General features: G+C 44.8%; 1 protein-coding gene across 1 annotated transcript in view; it reads right to left on the reverse strand.

Moving 5' to 3' along the window:
- The window catches only part of ANTXR1 (anthrax toxin receptor 1), a 220366-nt gene that overhangs the window by 37243 nt on the left and 161315 nt on the right, over positions 1–21808 (reverse strand). Inside the window, exons 15-17 of the mRNA XM_019514293.1 lie at positions 13674–13769; positions 11954–12121; positions 6156–6236 (exon numbers count right to left, since the gene is read on the reverse strand). Coding sequence (XP_019369838.1) covers positions 6156–6236; positions 11954–12121; positions 13674–13769 — 345 coding nt within the window. The remainder of the gene's footprint in view (positions 1–6155; positions 6237–11953; positions 12122–13673; positions 13770–21808) is intronic.

A 21808-nucleotide genomic window follows, 5' to 3' on the forward strand; every position in this document is an offset into this window, starting at 1 on the left:
GGTCCCTTCCGACCCTAGAAACTATGAAACTATGACAAGGAGCTTTTATCTTCCTAATTTTGCTAAAGGAAAAGTAGACAATTTTCCTAGATCATCTAATGACCAGAGGACTACCCCCCACCCCCATTTTGCAGAGAGAAAAGCTGAGCCATAAAGAGATTAAATACCTTGGTCAACATCACAAAAGGAGCCTGCAGCAGAGCTGAGAAGGAAATTCAGTCCTGCTGAGCCCTGTTCTTCCAAAATTAGATTATCTTTCTTACCTTAAATCTAATACAATCATTGAGGAATTGAAGGGAAATCATAAAACAGGAGGGGAAAACCCAGCCTAATTTAGCAACTTCAGCTGTGTAAACTAACAAATGTCACTAGCATTTCAGTGCTTTGCAGTGCTTCCTTTGGCTTAGACATTATTGGACAGCTTTGGCTTGCACTGGTGGTGGTTACATCACCTGGTAGTTATGTCAATCCCATGAGAGAAAAAACACAACCATTCAATTAAAACAAAGGTGATTACAAAAGGCAGAGGGATGTTCAGAGAACAGAAGCATAGATGCTTGGTCTACAATAGGGAAAGGGGCTATTCTAGGAACAGCTGAAGCTCAAAGATGTGCCACACAGGAAAGTACTCCAAGGCTAGGGCCAGAAGTTACACATAAACCAGTTTAAGTGATCAGAAACTGGTTTAAACCTGTAACAGAGCAGAAATTCAGTGCATATAAACCAATTTAAAAATGGCTGAAATTGGTTTAAGATTAACCTGGTTGAATGTAGTATCAGACTTAACTGATTTAGGTCAAACCGGTGTATGAAACTTGTGTCTCAGCCCCTGTCCTGCTTCAAGTGAAATCAGAGTCTGCCAGCATCCCAGCATTTTGCAGGCCTGGGCTGGGCTGTCCGCTCCAGACAGCAGGGCTGGCCCTGCCCCTGCCCCTCTGCTCCCTACCTGGAGCAGTGAGGGGTGGCTCACCGCCCCCTCCAGGCAAACCCCTGCTGGGGTCTGGGGCCAGGGAGTGGGGGTTAAACTTCTCTTCCCCCAAGTATGGAGCTGCCCTGCCTGCTTACTTAGCTCTGGTTGCAACTGTGGACTACAAATCTCAGAGGCACCTGGAAGCAGGAAGAGGAAGAAATGAGCAACCCTGCAGAGTCCTGCTGCTGTAATTGTGGACTGCAAATCCCAGAGACCTCTGGGGGCAGCAGGAAGACAAAGTGAACACACAGCCTATACTGGATACATGCTAGAGAGCCATGCTCTAGCATCCCCCTGGATTCTGGCCTGAGCCACTGCAGGCACATGGCTATGTTTCCTGAATCAAAAGTGAATGTCTGTTCATTTGCTTATTGGTTCAATCTTTGTAGCTTAAACTAACCTGCAAAGACTGAATCAATTCAGCCTTGGGCTTTTTGACTGTCTGTACTTAGCCCAAATCGTTTGCAAGTGTCCTTAAGCAAACTAAGGGTTCAGAAGCTTTAGGTCTGGATATGCTATAGGCCAAATTATCCATTACACCACATAACATCTGCACCCAAACCAAAGCCCCCTTACAGTTCAAGGAAGACATAACAGAGCTGTAGTTAAACAGGAATCTTGACCACATATCATGTGGAGCAATTCCACTTTTGCTTACATTGGTATAATTTTGGAGTGACACCACTGTGTGGATTTAAATAGATGCAAAACTGTCCCAGAGATACAGTATACATGGGGGTGTGGATGTGAAAGGGTATACTCTGCGGCTCATTACTCTTATGTAAACTGCTACTGATTTCATTGGCTTCCAATGAGCAACAAGGCCGAATCTTTCAAATAACGCACTGTTAGCTCATCGATTTGAGACACCAATCCAAATAATAAAAAGAAACCATTCAAACCCATATCTCTGTGGGAAATGTTCATACAAATTGCCACGCAGTATCAATTTGCATAGCATGAACTTTCCTCCCACAGGCAAAGAAGACATTTAAGTCAATTTTCCCCTTGAAGGCATAAAGTATTAAAGCTTCTACTCACAAAAAACCATTGCTTCTTAATTCACTGGAAAACTATATGTGGAGCCGAATGTTAGAGAATGATGAATCTCCACCAAAAATGTTACATGGCTGTCAGTACTCTTGTCTGAGTTTCCTGAAGTCTTCTGACTGCTGCACATGTTTATGAAAATTCTGGGCCAAAAGAAGTCATGACAGAACCCCACTGCACGCAGCTGATTTATGGTAGAGATAAACTTGCCTTTCTGTACTAATTGTATATATAATTAGTCAATTTATTAGGGTTGGCAAGCTGCTCAATTGATTGGTCAAATAAGCTTTTCACTGGGCACTATGATCTAGTAAGGATCACGGAGACCTGGTGGGACTCCTCTCATGACTGGAACATAGCCATAAAGGGCTATGTCCTTCACAGAAGGGATCGGGTAGGGAAGAGAGGTGGGGGTGTTGCTCTCTATGTGAAAGAACAGTACACCTCCCTACAGGCTGATGTTGGCCAAAGAAGATCAGCTTGAAACGCTCTGTGTCAAGCTCTGGGGGAAGCGCAGCGAGAGAGACCTGACTGTAGGTGTATACTACAGGCTGCCTAACCAAGGGGAGGAACTTGATCTAGCATTATCCCGTGAACTAACAGAGGCCACGCATGCATGGGTGACCTCAACTACCCAGACATCTCCTGGGAGGAGTGCTCGGCCAGCTCAGATAGATCATAATCCTTCCTGACCAGCACCAAAGAGCTTTTTTTGACTTGGGAAGTGCACAGGCCAACTAGAGAAAATGCGGTTCTTGACCTGGCCCTGGGCAGGCGGGATGACCTGGTGACCAACTTAAACAGAGGGCAGCCTAGGCGATAGTGACCATGAAAACATTATGTTCATGGTCCGTCACAAGGCTGACAAAACAGGTACCAAGCTCGAAGTCTTACACTTCAAAAACGCAAATTTTAATAAGCTTAGGTCACTAGTAGAGAATGCCCTGAGAGACCAAGGACCACAGGTAAAGGGAGCACAAAAAGAATGGTCATTCCTTAAGGATACAATCCTTAAGGCTCAGAGAAAATCCATTCCCTTATGGAGAAAAAGTAGCAGAAGGGTCAAAAACCCCTCTTGGCTAAGCAGGGAAGTTGCAGCACTCCTACAGAAAAAGAAAGAGGTGTATAAACAATGGAAGCTTGGGAGAGCCTCTAAGGAAGACTACTTGACAATGGCCCACACTTGTAGAAAACAGATGAGGCAAGCCAAGGCAGAAACCAAACTAAAATTAGCTACAAGAATCAACGACAACAAGAAGTCCTTCTTTAGCTACATAGGGAGTAAAAGGAAAACTAATGGGAGTGTGGGGCTGCTGCTCAATGTCTCAGGATACTTGGTCACTACCACTCAGGAAAAAACGGAACTCCCAAATGACTACTTTGCCTCCGTCTTTCACAAGACCAAGGGGAACAACATGCCAGGTAGGACACAGAATGAGCAGGGCAGGATTGACACCATTCCCACCATTGCCATACAACTGCTGTACAATCAATTAAAGAAATTAGATGTATATAAATCAGTAGGACCAGATGAACTCCACCCAAGGGTGCTGCAAGAGCTGGCCAAATTAATCGCAGAGCCCCTGGCAAAGGTCTGTCAAAAATCATGGGTCTCTGGAAAAATCCCAGAGAACTGGAAGACAGCTAATGTTGTGCCCATCTTCAAGAAGGGGAAGTGTGAAGACCCGGGAAACTATAGGCCAATTAGCTTAACTTCTGTTCCAGGGAAAATCCTAGAAATTTTCATCAAAGAGGCTATATGTGACAAACTTGCAGAAAGCATGATACTGAATGACAGCCAGCATGGCTTCGTTGTGGGCAGGTCTTGTCTGACCAACCTCATTTCTTTCTATGATCAGGTGACTCATCAACTGGATGAGAGAAAAGCGGTTGACGTCATATACCTCGAGTTCCAGAAAGCCTTTGACTTGGTATCCCACAAGGTACTGATCAGAAAACTGGAAGATATTGGGCTCAACTGCGGGACCATCAAGTGGGTGCAAAACTGGTTGTGGGGTAGGAAACAGAGAGTCCAAATGAATGGATTGGTGTCGTCTTGGCGAGATGTGGGCAGTGGCATACCCTGGGGTTGGTATTTGGCCCAGTGCTGTTCAATATCTTCATCAATGACCTGGATGAAGGGATGAAAAGCGCATTGGCCAAATTCACAGATGACCCCAAGATATGGGGTTGTGTGGACACACCTGCAGATAGGCTGCAGATACAAGCAGACCTAGGCAGGCTGGCATGTTGGGCAGAACGGAACCAGATGAGGTTCAACATAGAAAAATGCAAAGTGCTGCATCTGGGAAGGAAGAACGCCCAGCACACCTACAGGCTGGGCATCGCTAATCTGACCAGCACTACAGATGAAAGGGATCTGGGGGTAACAATAGAACGCAGCATGAATATGAGCTGGCAATGCGACGCAGTAGCCACTAGGGCCAATAAACCTCTGGCATGCATCAATCGACGCATCTCCAGTAAATCCAAAGTGATTCTCCCACTTTACTCAACATTGGTGCAGCCGCAAATGGAGTATTGTGTCCAGTTTTGGGAACTGCTCTTCAACAAGGACATGCTAAAGCTCGAGAGGGTCCAGAGAAGGGCCACCCATCTGATCAGGGACTTGGATGGCAAGCCATACAAGGAGAGGCTGAGGGATCTCAGACTCTTCAGCCTAAAGAAAAGAAGGCTGAGAGGAGACCTGATTGCAGCTTACTGCTATATCAGAAACACATATCAGAGGCTCGGTGAACAACTGTTCACCAAGGCGCCCTGGGGGAAAACTAGAAACAATGGCCACAAACTCCTGGAAGATAGTTTCAGGCTGAACATTAGGAAAAACTTTACAACTAGGGTGTCCAAACTATGTAACAAGCTTCCCCCAGAGGTGGTGCAATCATCTACCCTAGAGGTCTTCAAGAGAAGACTGGACGGTCACCTGGCTGGGGTCGTCTGACCCCAGATGTCTTTCCTGTTCATGCAGGGGGCTGCACCCGATAATCCTTTGGGGTCCCTTCCAGCCCTATGATTCTATGATTGTCAACTGGGCAGTCAACTGACTGCATATATTTGACCAATCAAAGATTATAGCAATTTTACAAAAATACTACACGCTTTATAGTTTTCTTGACAGAAATACGATTTTTTAAATTGTTTTTTGACACATTTCTTAATGTAAAATCTGTGTTTTTTCTGTGCATTATATGGACCTATTGGCAATTTTTTACAATATTTGACCAATATTTGACTGGTCAATTGACTGAGCTTTATTTAACCAGTCAAATACACAACCCTACAATTTTTTTTTATACACACACACACACACACACACACACACACACACAAACATGATGTAATTATGCCAACTGAATAAGAGAAACACTTACAGTTGTGTAAGTGTTAGTACAAACACTCACATATATAGCAGGTATAAACAATAACAGTTTGTTTTTACCAAAGGAAGTCTGCAAGTTAAACTCATACGAAAATGCAAAGTTATGTTTCCCAATGTCAGCTCACTCATGCTGTGTATTGAAACGCATGCAGTCTTGCTGTTTGTTTCCCAGGCTCCCAAATTGATGAATAATAAATAGTAGAGAGTACAAGACAGACAAATGGGAAAGCTCCCACCGCATTCCATGTCCACCTCCTTTCACTTTGGAGAATTTTACCTGCCAGGAAATAATAATGAAGAATCAAGAGCCGCCAAATTTAGAGTCTCAAAATGACTTGGGATCTCATCCTACAATTCACACAAAGAAAAAATGTCCATCTAACTCAAAATTAGAGCAAAATCCTAGCTCCACTGAAATCAATGGGAGCTTTCCCTTCACTTTGCTAAGCCCAGAATTTCAGTCCTGAACTGTAAGACTGAGCCGTAAGAACTGGGTAAATAAGGAAGGCATATAATTGTTTTGGCATACCATTTTTTTCCTGCTTGCAACGCTGTAGCTAATTGAATCAAGTTGTTGGCTTCTCCTGATGGGCTTGTGGTATTGCACATGATCAATCTACCCAAATTGTCCCCATGCTCTGAGCCACAGGAATCTGAACCTGTAGGGATTTCAGCAGCAGACATAGTTCAAGGAATTGTTTCTTAAGTGCAATAGCTGTTACAGAAGGCACGTACCTTGTCACCTGGCTTAGGGCGCATCACAGACACACGGTCATAACCTTTCCGCAGCAGTACCCACAGGGCATCCAGTTTTCCCTGCAATGACAAGAAATGTGGTGAAAAATCATAGATGCAACCAACAAAGCAAATATTGAGGATAGCACAGCTCAGGCCTTTTGATTTTATTAATCTGAATGCAGTGCTTGTGAGAGGTATCAGGTTATCAAGAACTCCCTTTCTCCACAACACTTACAGTTGGTGCAAAGGGTGAAGATTTCAAAGGCACAAAGAGCAGCTGGGACCTATTGGCAGTATGAGCTGGGTACCCAACTCTCATTTGTACCTTGAAACTCTCCCCCAACAGCTTGTGGGCAACCTAGAAATACTTAACAAGGCACTTAACTACAAATTTCCCCACACTGTCTCCTGTTAATATACCTTAATTCTCAGCTACCTTCCTTGGTTGAAGGGGTTTCAGTTACCTACTCAGTTCCTGGAGCCTCTACTGAGCCTCCTAGGGAAATGCTATGAGAATACAGCAAACCAGTTAGGTGCATTTCTATAGTGCTGTCCCTACCTTGGTTTCCTCCTCTTCCTTAACTCATTGCTGGTTTGTAGGTAGCTCTAGGCTTCCTATTACTAGCTCCAGTTTGGTCCTAACTGCATCCACACTTACTACAAATAATTGTTCCAGCTGCCATTTATATGGGTAAATATAACCTGTCTTGGACTCATAAATGGAGCAGGGACTGAAAAAGTATCTATCAATTAATTCTAGGTGGCTTGGTCCCCAGTGTGTGCTAAACAATAATCAGCTGAACATCAGTAATGGAATATCAGGTTACCAAATCTTTCATGCATTCAGGCTTCTCCAGCTTTGTCCCTTGTGCTAAGTGAGTGTCTGATTTCTCCAAGCAGTCTCACACACCCTCCAAGATGCTTTGATCCCATGATTTCAGGGTCAGTCTACCCACAGTTATTGCCCTTATGATGCAGTACTGCTCACGAGACGCTGTTAACCTCCCTGTGTGGTCTGTCTTTGGCTCTCATTGAAAGCCTGGTACAAGCCAAGAAATCTTACATGCCAAATGTATTTTCTTCACTAGCTGAAAGATTTCAATAGGGGGTTGGTCTCCTGGTTTGTAGTACTATAGTACAAAATACTAAATGAGCTAGAAACAGAGCCAGTTGAATTTTTTTCTTTTTACCCCTAAAGATTTTTTTTTTTTTAATTTATGGAAAAAACAAAAAAAGTTCATTTTTTGACTGAAAGCAGGATCTTCAGGTCGCCCTGGGAAGTCAATATTTTCCATGGAGAGCAGACTCGTCACCAAAAAATGCCATTTTCTCAAAAAGCCAGCTGTTGAAAAGTGGCTTTGATACACCATTTCTGAGCAGACCTAGACAGAAGTGACTGACTGAGATATGGGGCTTGGACCTCCCTACCTCCTTTGCAATCTCAATAATACGTTTGTTTCCAGATGGAAGTAGGCAGTGACACAAGTTCCAGTAGTGTAGTTGCTGTCCAAATGAGTTTAATGAGGCCCAGAAGTACAGTGTTCTGCGCTGTATAGATGTGCACAATAACATCTGTTCAAAAACATACATTTGCTTCCTAGGGATTCCCTGATATGTCATAACATTCTTCCTGTCACCTCTATAAAGGGCCAGTGTTTCACTTCAAAAAAATAAATCAGTCTCTGGGAGAACTGAAGAAGGGTTCTCTAGGGTGCAGCATGTTGGGATTTACCATTTCTAGCTAGAGAGAGGAATACCATGTACAATTTCCCACAAAGACTATTTACTATACACTCTTGTGCCTTACCGCTGGCTTGAATCTTTGCTTGCTAAACACATGGAAGTCAAAAGAGTATGTCTGAGGACCTTTCCATCAATAGTATTATGAATCCTCAGTGCTGCTGAGGATTTGGCAGTTGTTATGAAATCTGTTAATAATGCGAGTACAGTTCATTTCTCTGCTCCAGGCAACACTTTTGCAGGGGGACCTTCTGCTTTGCAAGGTGCCTTGGATTTTCTCAGTCTTTGCTTTAGTAATTCTTGGGCTAAGATGGAACCAAAATTTGAGACCTAAGTACCCACAACATAGATCAGGCCAGGCTTGGATGCAGTGCTCCCATTTGGCTCTTTAGGGAAGGAGCTGGTCTTCTGTTCTAACCTCTGGTACAGGGCACTAAGGTGCCTGATCCTTTAAGGGCAGAAACTGCCTAGAGAGAGGGCCCTAGCAACCAGGCAGAAACCCCAAAGGTGCAGGTTACTGTGGCAGCAGGCTAATGAGGGAATTAGCCTGCACCTGCACCTGGTCAGCTGACCAGAAGAAGGCAGGGCCCTGGACACACATAAACCTCAGGGCTGGGACCAGGGAGTTAGTTCTCTGGCAGCAGCCGGGGGGGAAGGAGCTCTTATACAGGAAGCTAACTGGAGATAATTAGCTACCTGTTCTGCTTCTAGTAGGATTAAGGGTCTATACGAGCTCATAGGTACTGGGGGAGGCCCAGCAGATTGAGAGAGAAGCCTGTCTTCTAAAAGGGGCTACAGTATGGACCCTATGTAATGGTTGTGTTGTAGCCCAGGGGCTTGTGCTTTCTGTTGTTATTTAAACCTGGGGACAGGGCGGAGGCTATTGGGGGAGGAGGAGGCCTCACTGGGGGCCCACTACAGTGTGGAGAGCCCAGGGCCAGTGCAGGCACAGAGACAGGGCTGTGGAGAGGCAACATTTAAATACCATCTGTGAGTCTTGGGGCATGGTAAAGGGGTGGTTTTGGAGCCATGCATCTAGCCCATAAGGCTGAGGGTGTCCGGTGAGGCAACCATTTGCAGCAGGACCCAAAAGGGGTCCAAGAATCCACAGGGTTCAGTGGGGTCCATCGGGACCACGTCCAAACACAAACTCAAGGGCAGCTTCCCTATTTATTATAATTACCAACAAGACGTGGCAGGCGAGGAAAAGGGTGCCTGTTGGGCAAGACTGGCATGGTCATGGAGCTCTAGGGGCATCATGACCATACCTAGGGACCCCATCCCGTGACAGCCTCACATAGACCTTTGCCTAGTACAAGAGGGCTCTGATTCCCAGTTGGACCATTTAGGCACAACTGTAATAAGAAGTACACTGCTGGCTCAGAAATGCCCCTGCCTAACTTATGGCATGACATGAAAGAAAGGGAAATTAGAACTACATTTTAGGGGAGAAAGTTCTCCAAGAAACAAAGCAAGCAGCACACAGCTTTGAACGCTCTAATTTGTTTTCCTCCTTGGATTCTTTAACCTGACTTATAAAATGACTAGCTTCTTTTAGCAGTCAAAGGAATGCTTCAGGAGGGGAAAAATCCAGTTGGCATTACATGAATAAGCAGCAACAAAACAAAAAGAAAGAAATCTGTGAACCATCAGGAGTCACGTCTGACAGCACTTAAGAGCCCCCGAGTACTTCAAACTGCAACATATCCTCTCTCCAATCACAGAGGTCCATCTACTGTGCAGACCTGACTTGGAGGCAGGGGGGCAGGAAGGGGGAAGTGGGAGCGGATGTGAAGGAGAAGAAAACTCCATTGGATAAACTGACAAAGGCCAGGAAATTCCAAGTTGAGGCTGGTGCTTGCGCTGCTGTGCAGAAAGAAGGCAGCTGGTACACACAAAGGGAAAAAAGAGGATTGACCCCAAAATGTGAATTTACTGGCTCTGCATCATTTTTTAATTAACTTGGTACAAACGTTGATCCTGGGGTTTAGTATCCTGGTCTTCTCCTTTATTTAGAAAAATGTTTCCTCCTACAATGTAATGTGCCCATTCTTTGCCTTCTACTGAGTTCAGAGGCCGACGGGAAGGAATGGCTCATTTTACCAACAATCATGTGCAGTTGGAGCCCTGGGATGAAGGGTTTTCAAAGCTGAATATCAGAAGTCATTTCTTATGGATGAGACCTATTAGCCTGTGAAATAAGCTGTGGAAGCCTCTATGTTATTTTAAAACTAGACTGGGAAAAAAAGCAATGACAGCTACACTCAAGTTAGCAATCTGCTTTGGCAGGGAGCATGGACATGATGACCTAATAAACTTACTTTTATGATTCTACAATAGCTCTCCTGAGCGAATCAAGGCAGATTCATCACGATGTGCTTATGTCATTTGGAGAAAAGGCTCCTTTAGGAATGGTTTGGGGCCTGCCAATTGCACTGATGGACCTCAGTGTATGGGAGGAGCAACTTTATGGGAATGATTTCTGGTCCCTTGGCTCACAGAAATCATTCCCTCTATTTCTGTTGACTTCTGGTGGATCCTGCTTGGTGGGAATTGTTGAATGTCATTACTCCATCTGCACTGGGTATCTTTTGGGTGTTAGTCAATGAGGAGTGTGGTGAAGTCTAATAATTGAGGACGCTCTTGTCTCAAGATTGGCTCAAGCAGCTAATTCAATGCAGATGCTGAACACCCTGAAGTATCAGTATGTTTGGATGTGGGGTCTTATTCGCTCAGACTTTTTTTTTTTTTTTTTAACTATCCATCATGGCGGTTCTCCAAACTCAAGGAGCACACAGACACTCCTTTTCCACTGAGAGTCAATGGCAACTGGCTGGTAGTCCCCACTTGCTCCTTGGAGAATCTCCTCTAACAGCTCTTATTCCTTATGATAGAGAAGCACTTGCCTGAGTACAGAAGGCACTAATGGTCCCTTGAAACAAAGGAACCAACTCACCTCTCACTCTGGTCTTCTGTTAATGCATCACCAGTGACTTGGAACGCAGGCTCAGGATCTGCTTCCCATGTACACCAGGCCCCTTTTACACAGGCTAGTAGTACAGAGCCCCAGGAAAATGAGCATGCATGTAACCACATCAATTCTAATTCATACTGTTCTAGTGCTGTCCTTACCACAGTACTATCTGAGTGCCTTCCAGCTGTATATTAAATGACATAACTAACATCTGTCACATGTGGTTCATTCTCCCAATATCCAGGGAAAAATGATGTATGTAATGGTTTTGGCAGGGCTTCCTTTCACTGTTAGTTTGTTTTAATTAACACACCGAGATGTGCTTTGCTTATGTGAGGAGAGGTGAGTGTGAGATGTACTGCTTGCCTGTGGAGAGGAAGGTGGTGAGATCTGCAGTCTCCTGGAGGAAACTGTTTCACAGCCTCATGCTGCCTGAGCCTTGGCAGAAAGGAACACTTGCCCCTTAACTTCCAAGGCCACTCCATATCGACCAGAGAGCTTGCAAGGCATTTCCCCCAAGAAAAACCAGCATACTGCCCCTACAGCACGCAAAACCCTGATGACCCTCGTTTGTTGGTAGGCAGTCACACTGCACCATAGAATGCCTGTCTCATTTCCTAGGGACAGCTCTCTCTCGTGGCATCTGGAAGGATTTTTTAATGATTATTATTATTTCTTCAGCAGGTTCTTTATAAAGAGGTGGGGGGCTAGATTTCTCTCTCTCTCTCTGCACTGAAATTACCATGCCCTCTGCCTTTGGGGACTTTAGGCAGGGGAGGGAAAAAGGCACTATGACAGGTTTAGCTTCCCCTCTGAAAGAGCCCTGGGCCCTGTTCTGTCAGTACATTTGAGTTGCTTTGCACTCCTCTGGCGGGGCCAAGTAGCCTTAAAGCCAGCTTTGGTAGCTGCTTGAGAATTTCTAAGAAAATTGCTGGGTGATTCATTATACCTAGTCCTGGCCCCGAGACTTCAACACCCAGTGACTCACTTTGCTCTGACTTGAAAGCTCAATGTAAGGTTGTATCAGTGTTTAATAAGCATCTGCTAGAATCTGTGCTGTATGACACTGAACAACACCTACCTTGATTGGTGAGTACCATTTCCGGGGGGAAGAGGGCCTGCGCATGCTGTTCCCAAGGTTCCTGGGCTCTGGGAATTCATACTCTTGTTCTGGCATTTTGACTCGAGCATTCTTGGCTTTCTCTAACTTTGCCCCTTCTTCTGTGGAGCCCTTTTCTCCCCAGCGAACCTGAAATGGAAACACCAGAGGCACATTAGAACAGCACATGCTGTGGAACATCCAGCTCCCGTGTTTGGATGAACACTGCACATATTCTCTTAATCTGGATCTGCTGTTGAGGAAGAAACAAAGCCAAGCATGTGCCTAGACTGGGACTTTTGGTGCTGGGATCTAGGGGTTTAGTTAAGCCCCATTTCTTCCAAATGAAGAGGCAGAGATGGCCAGGAGTTTCAAATGTGAAAGACTGTAGACACTGGTTTTTCTAGCAGTGGGCAAGGTTATTAGTCTCGGAGTAATTATACTGAAGGATGTGGTGCCTTTCCTGCTTTACAGCTTGTATAATTCATTGTTGGGTATATTACAGGCTACCTGCTGTGCCCAAAATGTAGGGAATACAATTCTGTTATGGCCTCAAGTGCCACACAGTGCCTTGGCTCTTTACCTTTAACTATAGCAGCTGGTGGTGTCAACTCTGGAGGTCCCTGATTTGTTTCCTGTTGTATTGGTCATCATCCCTATACTTGCAACCACTATTTGGGTGAAACGTCCTTATTTATGCATGCAGGTCCATTATGTAGACAACAGCTGCTTTGGTTCAAGTTGGTTGGAGAAGCAGAAATACGTGTTTTAAAAGCTCACCACAGGACAGAATGGATTCTCAATTACCTAGAATCTGTAAAATGAGACTGGATGTATCCAAAAGTTACCCTGCAGTTCAAGCCCCCCTAGTGGACCTGATACAGGAAATGCCAGTTGCTATTCTGTGGCTTGTGATACATAGGAAGGAAAGCTACACAATGAACCCTTCTAACAATGGCCTATAGTGGTTGCATTTGGCCTTAAAGTTGGTGCCCTGTCTCCCATGTCATCATTCACACTAGTCTAAGGGGAGTGTTAAATAGCAGCATTATGACCTGTTAGCATTTTATACCTACTTTGCACTGGTCTGAATTATCATACAAGGTGAAAGGGAACAAAGAACATAATCCTAACATCAGGAAAATATCAGCCAAAACCTCTGTTCTTCTTCTTCCTTGTGGTCCATCAAGGGAGAAAACCAGTGCTGTTACTGGTTGTCATGAAAAGTTACCTGATATAAAGAACACAATTTTTGTACAGGCATCTGAGTAAGTTTCATCAGGATTTACATTAAAAATTATTCCTGACATCCAACATAATGATGTTCAGCAAGATTTCTGCCTGCAGACAAGTGAATGATCAGTACTGTGTGCTTCTCTAGATCTTTTCCAAGGTATATGGGGATAGAAGGATGCAATGTCACACGCATGAAGGTGCGACAGCTAATACTGATTACAGAAATTAATTGGATTTGCTCAGGTTTAGGCCTTAAGCCTTAGGCCTTCAACTATCCTTTCAAGGGAGCCAGGATTTTGCATCCTAAAGCTAGTATAAGACTCTGAGGGTGAAACTAACTGTGCTCAGAAATTCAGACTTTTAAAATTAAAGCCCCCAGTGTTTTTCTCAGGTGAACAGCAGAAGGGAACTGTGTCTCACTTTGTATTTAGTGACTTTTTTGACACACAAGCAAGCATTTGTTTACCTCCATTCTTTTAATGCCCCCAACACCTCGCCCACCATAATAAGATGCATCTACTGTTGGCCACTTCTTCTTAGGAAGACCGTCATCATCTTCTTCCTACAAAATATAAAGAAGGGATTGCATGGTTAGAGGCATGAAGGAAGAGGCAGTGAAGTGAAGTGCCATCACAGATTATCAACCCCCTTTGCACTATTAGAGCAATCCTAAAGTCTAAGGGAGATGCAAAAAGCTCTCAACTTTCAGGGATTATTTTTTCAGGGCATTCCCAATAAGAAGCTATTGTATGATTCTTGTTTTGTTTTTAATGAAGACTCTGGTCATTCATCATCTTTGATTTCTAAGAAGAAAACACGTTGATCCCACAACGATTCCAAGTTGCAAAATCACTGCTACAAATTTGTGAGATGTTAAAAACAAAGTGCTGGACCAGATCCTGAACTGCAGTCAAACAGCATTCAGCACAACCCAGGAAGGAGGCAGCCTGCCCCAGCCCTACCTGCTGGCCATCAGGGCCAATGAGGAGCCAGTCTGGCAGCCAGAAAACAGGGCTCCTTGAGGAACATAGTACTTTGGCTTCTCCACAGCCATGCCTGCTATACTAGTGCTATGAAGAGCTGCGTTTATGTTGCAGTGAATCTGGTTAACTGGATAATAAGGCAGGAGCACATTCAATACCAGGAGGTGCTAAGAATTTCAGAGACGAGGAGGAAAATAGAAGTGCCTGATTACTAGTCAGGAGAATAATTCTTCATATCTCAAGATGAGACTACTGAGAAAGAACCAGCTAGGAGGACTGTTAGAACAGTCCCAATCTCTGGTATTTCTAACCTACAAGAAACGCTGCCTTTTGGAAAACAGGAACATATATTTTTTCTGCAACAACTTTCTGGATTTATGCCTGCTAAACAACTGGTCCATTGGGTCAAAACCGAGACCCTAATCCAGCAAAACTTAAACTTATGCATATCTGAAGGCAATGAGTTATTCACTGTGAAACTACTCTATTATTTTTCTGTAGTCACAAAACAAGTGAAAACTAAGAGCTGGCATTTTCCAAGTGGTACCCCAGGTCTACAAAGGTTGGAAAGGCCCCCCAGGGGAGGACAAGAAATAATGGGCACAAGGTGATTGAAGATTGCTTCAGGCTGGACAGAAAAAAAAAAGTTTTTACAAGTTGAGTGCTGAGGTTTTGAAACAGGCTCCCCCCAGAAGTGGCACAGTCACCTACCCTGGCAATCTCCAAAAAATGTCTTGATGCCCATCCTGCGGAAATCATTTGATCCCAGCTGTCTTTCCTGCCCGCATGCAAGGGGGTCTGAACCTGATGAGATCTGTAAGCCCCTAACAACCATGAAACAATGGAAGCGCTGTACTAGAGCACAGAATATTGAGCCCCCTTTGTAAGTGGTGGAGTCTCCACTGTCTTAGTTAACTGGTTAAAGCAGCAGAAAATATCCCTACCATGGCAACCCTGCGCTAGCCCCAGGCCAGTGCAACATCTAACCCTAATGGCACCTTTCTGTCTATAATGTGTACAGTTCTCAAAACAGACTCGAATCGGCAAAGGAGAAATGCACTGCACATCAACAAATACCACATGCCTTCCACAAAATCAGAGAAAGGAACAAACCTTTTTTTCTCTCTGTCACTTTATTCTTTATCCCCCTCACTCTTTTACTCAGTTTTTCACAGAAATATGCAAGGTATTTGACCAAGAATAAGAATTTTCCAAGTGGTTGAACAAGCCTTTCAGGATTCAAAAATGGAAAACAAAATCAAACATACCTTTAAATTTAAAAACCTTTGAAATGCAAGGGGGGGGGAGGGGAGGGCAGAGGAGTTAAACAGAACAAACACAGATGTAAAAGAAAACTTAATTTCTGATATCAAACAAAAGAAGATTTTTTTTTGGTTCAAAAATCTGCAAAATTTTAACCTGCTTTATAGAAAAACTAACAATTAGTGTGAGTTTTTCTTTGCTGAACTCTCTCTCTCTCTCAAGCTGCTGAGCCGCTCTGCTGCAACATAAGAACTTAATATTTCTGCACAGAGTTTTCCATGAGGATTTTTTTTTAATCGGGATCAAAGCCATCCAAATATTTTCCTTCAGCATTTCTCTTCTCTCTCTCTCTCTCTTTAGTTCGGCACAGACTGGACTTCTCACAACAGGAAATGCCAGGGCTTAAGAAATCTTCCCTGCAGGCCTTTAAAAGCCCTGCAAGTCATTTCAAACCTAAGTTAGGAGTGTGCCTGCCAAAACAACAATAAAAACAGCACACACACAAAATGACAACAGCGGAGGCTTGAAAAACAAGGGAGTCACAAGCCCACTGAGGGATGAGGCTGTTTACATGGTTCATAGACACAAGAGGTTTTGCAACACGGTCAAGGACAACACCCTGGATGTCCTTCAGACTTGGCAAAGAGCTAGCAGCACAGTGAAGCAGTTAAAGAAAACAGGAAGACGCACAGAGAAGCCTGCTGGATTTGTCACCGGACCTGGCTCCTGAGCATCATTATCCCCATCTCACAGTCAGTGGCACAGAGACTTGCATGCGGTCATACAACAGGTCAATGGAAAAATCAGAAATACACTCCAGAGAACCAATCTCCTGAATCCCAGCCTATCTACCTGACTGTCCTTCCTCAAAACTAATACCACAGGGCCATGATAAGACCCTACTTGGCCTACATCGGTCCTCGTTCAGATCACCCTGCCACAGAACGTAAAGCAAATTTCATCTGAGTAAGAACTGAGTCCGAGCTGAGCAGGGACCGTAGCTCTGACCCAGCAGCAACAAGGAAAACAGCCCTGGAAAATTCAAGAGCATTTAAGGATTCTGGAATCTGAGTATAGAACTTGGAAACTTTCCACCAAAAAAACTATGCTTTAGAGGGAGCTAGAGCTCCAAAGGAAAGAAAAAAAAGGAAAAATGGAAGGCAGCTACAGATGCATTTTGAGAGCAAAAGATCCAGCTTCATCAGCTGCTAGATGGCAAAAATAAATAAATAAAATTAAATTAAAGGGTCCTGGTTTGTCCTCTCTTTTGTGCTGGGATCTGTGCTCCTTGACCTTGACCTGAAAGAACCTCATTTACCGGTAACGTGAGGGTCATTCATGCCCCATTAGGGAGCTACCCTGGGTAGGAATTCAAGCTGAATTTGAACAGATATGAAAAAGCTTGGAAGACATCCCCTTCTCTCCACCCTGATGATTGTTTTTGCAGTTGCTGCTGTGCAGTCTGAGTCTCATCAGCTTTTAGCATTGGCACTGCACTCAGTGTGCTCCGAGCACTGCAAAAATGTGAGCTTCTCATCCGTGCCCAGACTAGGAGGCACTGTTATTCCGCCCTTCCAGAGACAAAATATGACTGACTCAAGACCAACAAGACAGCAAAGGATGCTGGAGTAGGATGCATGGCCCCCTGTTTTCTAGCACCGGACTTCTACTTCTAGGCCACACAGACTGAATGCCTAGCAGAAGGTTGCTCCAGCAATATATATGGTCTGTCCTCAAGAGGCATTTTTTTTCACCCAGCTGTTGACATCAGATTCTTATAAGTATGCAAGACCCCATTTTACAAGCCCTGTGCATGTGCAACTGCTGCTACTTCAAGCATGGCTCAGCATGCAAGGAATTCACTGTTGCTTATAATTTTGCCTGTAACTCACTGAGGGCCGTACACCATGGTCAGGGAGTAAAGACCCCATGGGGGAGCACTGTTGGGTCAAGCACCTGATTGAGCCAACAGTGCTCTCCCATGGGGCCTTTACCCCCTGACCATGGTGTACGGCCAACAGAGGCAAACTGTATGCTTTTGATGCCTCTCAGTGGACGTCAACCAGGCTGGAGGCAGGGGAAAAGAGGAGTGAGTATTTTTATGCTTCAACTATTTTCCAATTCCCACAGAGACAGCTATGGGCCACCTAACAAGGTGCCCACAGCAATAGGATGAGTAAAACACAAGCCTGCTCAGGACTGAATCTTCTGAGCTTTAGTCATCAATAGCATTCAGGTCTGTCCTCTCCTTGCCATCTGTATAGAGCCTAACAGAAAGGAAGGCAGTTTGTGCCTTTCAGCTCATGATTTTGCTGCCCATTGCTGTTGTTGGTGAAAAAAACATTTCTCTCGACCTGGTTTTGTAAGAATTTTTTTTTCTCTTTTACAGTATACATAACCAAAATAATACTAATGGAGTCATCCAGCCGGGCTGGCCCTGGCCAGAGGGTTTCATGTTGCAGAGGGTGGAACAAGGCAGGTCTATAACACATGGAGCCTATTAACTGTGATGGATGCTGCGTCTCTCGGCTACCTGGTTGTCCTGAATGAGATCAGGAACACTCCAGATCAAAAGCTGCGTTAGAGATTAATGCTCACATTAGCCTATTTTTCAGAGGTTGTTGCTTCATGCTGCTACAAAGAAATGATCTGACCTGTCTACTCCTTTTACAGAGTAAACCCAATGTGTTTGATTTTCCACCATTTCAGTCCTCCTGGTTTGTGTTCTTCAACTTTTCCAAGCTAACCCTGGTCAATAGTTGGATGGGAGGCAACCACCAGGGGAAAGCAAGCAGTGATGCCAGCGATTTGCAAGGTGGTAGTAGCAATATTAAGGATTTAGGACAGGGGTGGGCAATTATTTCTGGCAGAGGGCTGCTTACTGAGTTTTGCCAAACCATGACAGGCAGCCAGGGGAAGATAAATATTAATTTTCTAAACTTTTTAGGGGCCCCGTGGGCTGGATAGAATGGCCTGGTAGGCCACATCCAGCTCACGGGCTGCATTTTGCCCATCTTTGACTTAGGACTTGTCTGAACTGCCCACCTGCTGAGCCTGGGGGGAGCTGTCATAGCCTCCCCGCTCACTCCTAACCCAAATCCTGGCAACAATGCTGCCAGAAGGGTGCATCCAGGCAGCACTGTTAGGGTCTCTGTCCAAGGTATGCTTTTTGCAGGCTCTACATTGTCTCTTTTCTGGGTGCATCTAGTGCAGGTGACAGCAGGTGGAGGGAGTGGGTGAGGTGCACTTTATGGTAGTGCTTCCAGTTTCAGCATCTGGGGTAGAGACAAGCCCTTAAAAGCCCCACCTTCAATCCAGACGCCAATAGGTTAACCACTGCAAGTGCGCATGCACGCACGCACACACACGCACGTACACATAAGAGACCCTCAAAGAACAACAGTCTAGACAGGTAAGACAGAGAAAGGAACTACCATTAATCCCATTCTACACTTGTACCAAGTCATGGAACAATGTGCCTGTTAGGATGGTAAACGCTTGCATTTTCCCACCCTTTTCCCTTGTTTTTTCCCTTGCTTTTTCCTGCCCTTTTCCCTTGTTTTTTTCCCACTCTTTTTTCCCGCATTTTTTCCTTTGCTGGTGAGCCTGGACACTGAAAGACTTGGTCTTGCAGCTGATACATTGCTTACCTATGCCCAAGCTAGAGATTTAACTGGGCATAAGGCTTAAGAGGCTAGGTTAGCAGAAGAGCAATGCTTATTCTAACTAACATCAGCAAAATGATATGTTTGTTTAACAAATTGTTTACTTAGTGGGATGTAGGGCTTTAAATGGTTAATCATTTGTCTAATCATACGACTGTTTGTTTAGTTGTGGAATAGAGGAACTCAAACCAGACAGGGGAGGAAACCAGTGGTATATCAAGAGGGAAAATGCAAAAGTAGGCTTTTAAGATGCTTAACCACAAGTGACCGAAGGTAGTAGGGGTGATGACCTCATGCAGGTGCAGAGTGGAAATTTTCATGGTAATGTGCTAATGCATAGCCAGTTTCATGGAAATAAGGCAGGGGCGGAGCCATGGACATAACGGCCGGGGGAGGAGACTGGGCATGGTTTAATGCTAATGAGTGTGGACTGGAAGGTAGAAATCTATGAATGCAATGATGTTCTGGGCTGCTCCTCAGTTGGTGGGGACCCGCCCGAAGTTGTCTCCACTTCAATAAAGCTGTTGAACACAGTGTGTGCTTGTGTTTGCTCCACGAGTGGTTGTGCTCTTGATCCCATGGGCAATTGGTTCGTCGCTCCCTAGTCGTTGGTCCTCACGTGGATTCAAGGTTTAACAGTGCCCAAGGTCACATAAGAGATTCAGTGGCTGAGTGAAAAGCTGAAGACACCTCCCTAGAATCAGCATCTACTGCCTTCATCCCAACCCCATCCAGCCTTTCTTCTACACTTCTTCTTGGACAAGGGGTGTTGACCTCTTGTGGATGCTGCCTTCTCTGTAGGATTTTGCAGGTCCTTGCCAAAGGGGACTGTCAAAAGTCCTTCAACCCTTTTCTTGAGGGTGGAGGAGCTGACCCCAGCTCTCATTCTGTGTTCAGTAGGCGCTAGCTAGTCACGGCCTGTGCTCTCATCAGACTTGTGGCACTGGTCCGCAACTTTCCTGTCGAAACATTCCCAAATGCACTTGGCCTTTTTAATTTCTTAGCTTCCCAAAACAAAACTTCCTTCTCATCTGTTCCCAATAATGTCTGAGCCTTTTTCTTTTAGATGCCTGACTCTTCTTTCTCCTGAAGAGTTCCTTCCTTCCCCAACCCCTCCAGACCCTTGTTATGAGAAAAGAGGCAGAACAAAATATGCTGGCACACAGCTGTGAATTGGCTTTTTTTCAGGAATAACAGAAGACATTTCTTGCCTTGGTAGCTATGAAGAAATCAGATCAGAAACTTGCTCTGAGGTTATTTTATTATCTCCCAACAAGCTATTTCAGGAAGAGAGGGAAAAACTATCTGGAAAAGATGAAGAAACACTGATAACTCCCAGTGCCAATGCAGATGGACTACTGCCAGCTATTCTTCAGCTTCATGCATGCAATAAGGGCACATAAGTGAGAATGAGATATGCAGTAGCTCAAGAGAAAATCAAAAAGGTACATGGTGAATGAAAGTTTACAGCTGACGGCTCAGCAGCAGCCTCAGTGCAAAGAGTTAAACTCCCCCTGCAAGAGGTGGTCAGCGGAAGCTGAAGGGTTTTGCATGCAGGCTGATAATAATCACCTTCAGCATGCCCTGAATGTGCTGCTGAATGTCCCTTTCTTTCCAGGACTTTCTTGTGTGTGTGTTTTGGTGTATGCGGGCAAGACAACAACAGACATGAGCATTATCCAATTATGGGCGGGCTGCTGGCTTGGCCTTGCTGCCAGACTGGGGATGACCTTACAGCTTGGGTGAAGGAGCAGCCCAGAGAGACCAGGTTTGAGTTAGAGGAAAAAGGAGCCTGCTGGGGCAGTCTCTCTTGTTCTCTTTCCGGGCTGACGGCATGACTGTGCCACAGTCCAGGGCAAGCTGAGTCCACAAGCCCTTTTGGAGAGGTGAAGTGTCCCATCACAATAGTGGGGAAGAGCCGTTTGTGAAATCAAATGCCCACAGTCCATTTTTACACCTCTGCTCAATCCAGGACCTTGCACCAGACTGGGTGGAGCATGGGTAGTTGCTGAAAGTTGCACAGCCCTCCTGGCACAAACTTTCTCTTTGGTTTTTTTCCACGTGGGAGATATGTCGCCTTCAGTTCCTTGCTGAAGTTTCTGCCTGACTTCAACTGGAGGGAATTTGAGTAAGTCCAGCCTGGAGGTGGTAAATACGAGGATAACAGCTGGGTTTTCACTGGGTCGAAACTTCTTACAAGCCTGAGGTGGAGTGACCTGTTTTCAACCCACCAGAGCCAGCAAGCAGTAAAGGGGTATTAGTTTCTCAAGGTATTTACCCATTCCGACTGGATCTCTCTTGGAAGTACTTTAAACCACTAGTCCTTCACCCAGGCTCAAGCACCCCAAAGCTTGGTGCTAGATGTGGGACACACCAGTCAGTGGGTAACACCAATGAGTTTGGAAAGAATTAACTGGAGACCTCTAGCCCATAAAGTCTAAAGTCTTCCTTGACCAACAGCGGGTATATCTCCAACATGTCTCAAATGTCCTTTCAAGTAATATTTAATGACACCATCAGCAGACTTCTAAAGGCATCGCTTCTGGTCCTTCATTGTAATAAGATAATGCATTCTTCTTGTCATGCATAGCCATATGGCCTCAACTTTTAAATGTGCTGATGCAAGAATTCTTCTACTCTTATTTTTGCCAAGAGTTTTTTTTTTTTTTTTTTTGGGGGGGGGGGGGAAT

Source organism: Gavialis gangeticus, unplaced genomic scaffold, assembly GCF_001723915.1.
Source record: "Gavialis gangeticus isolate Ggan-Ray unplaced genomic scaffold, GavGan_comp1, whole genome shotgun sequence".
NCBI classification, from domain to species: Eukaryota; Metazoa; Chordata; order Crocodylia; family Gavialidae; genus Gavialis; species Gavialis gangeticus.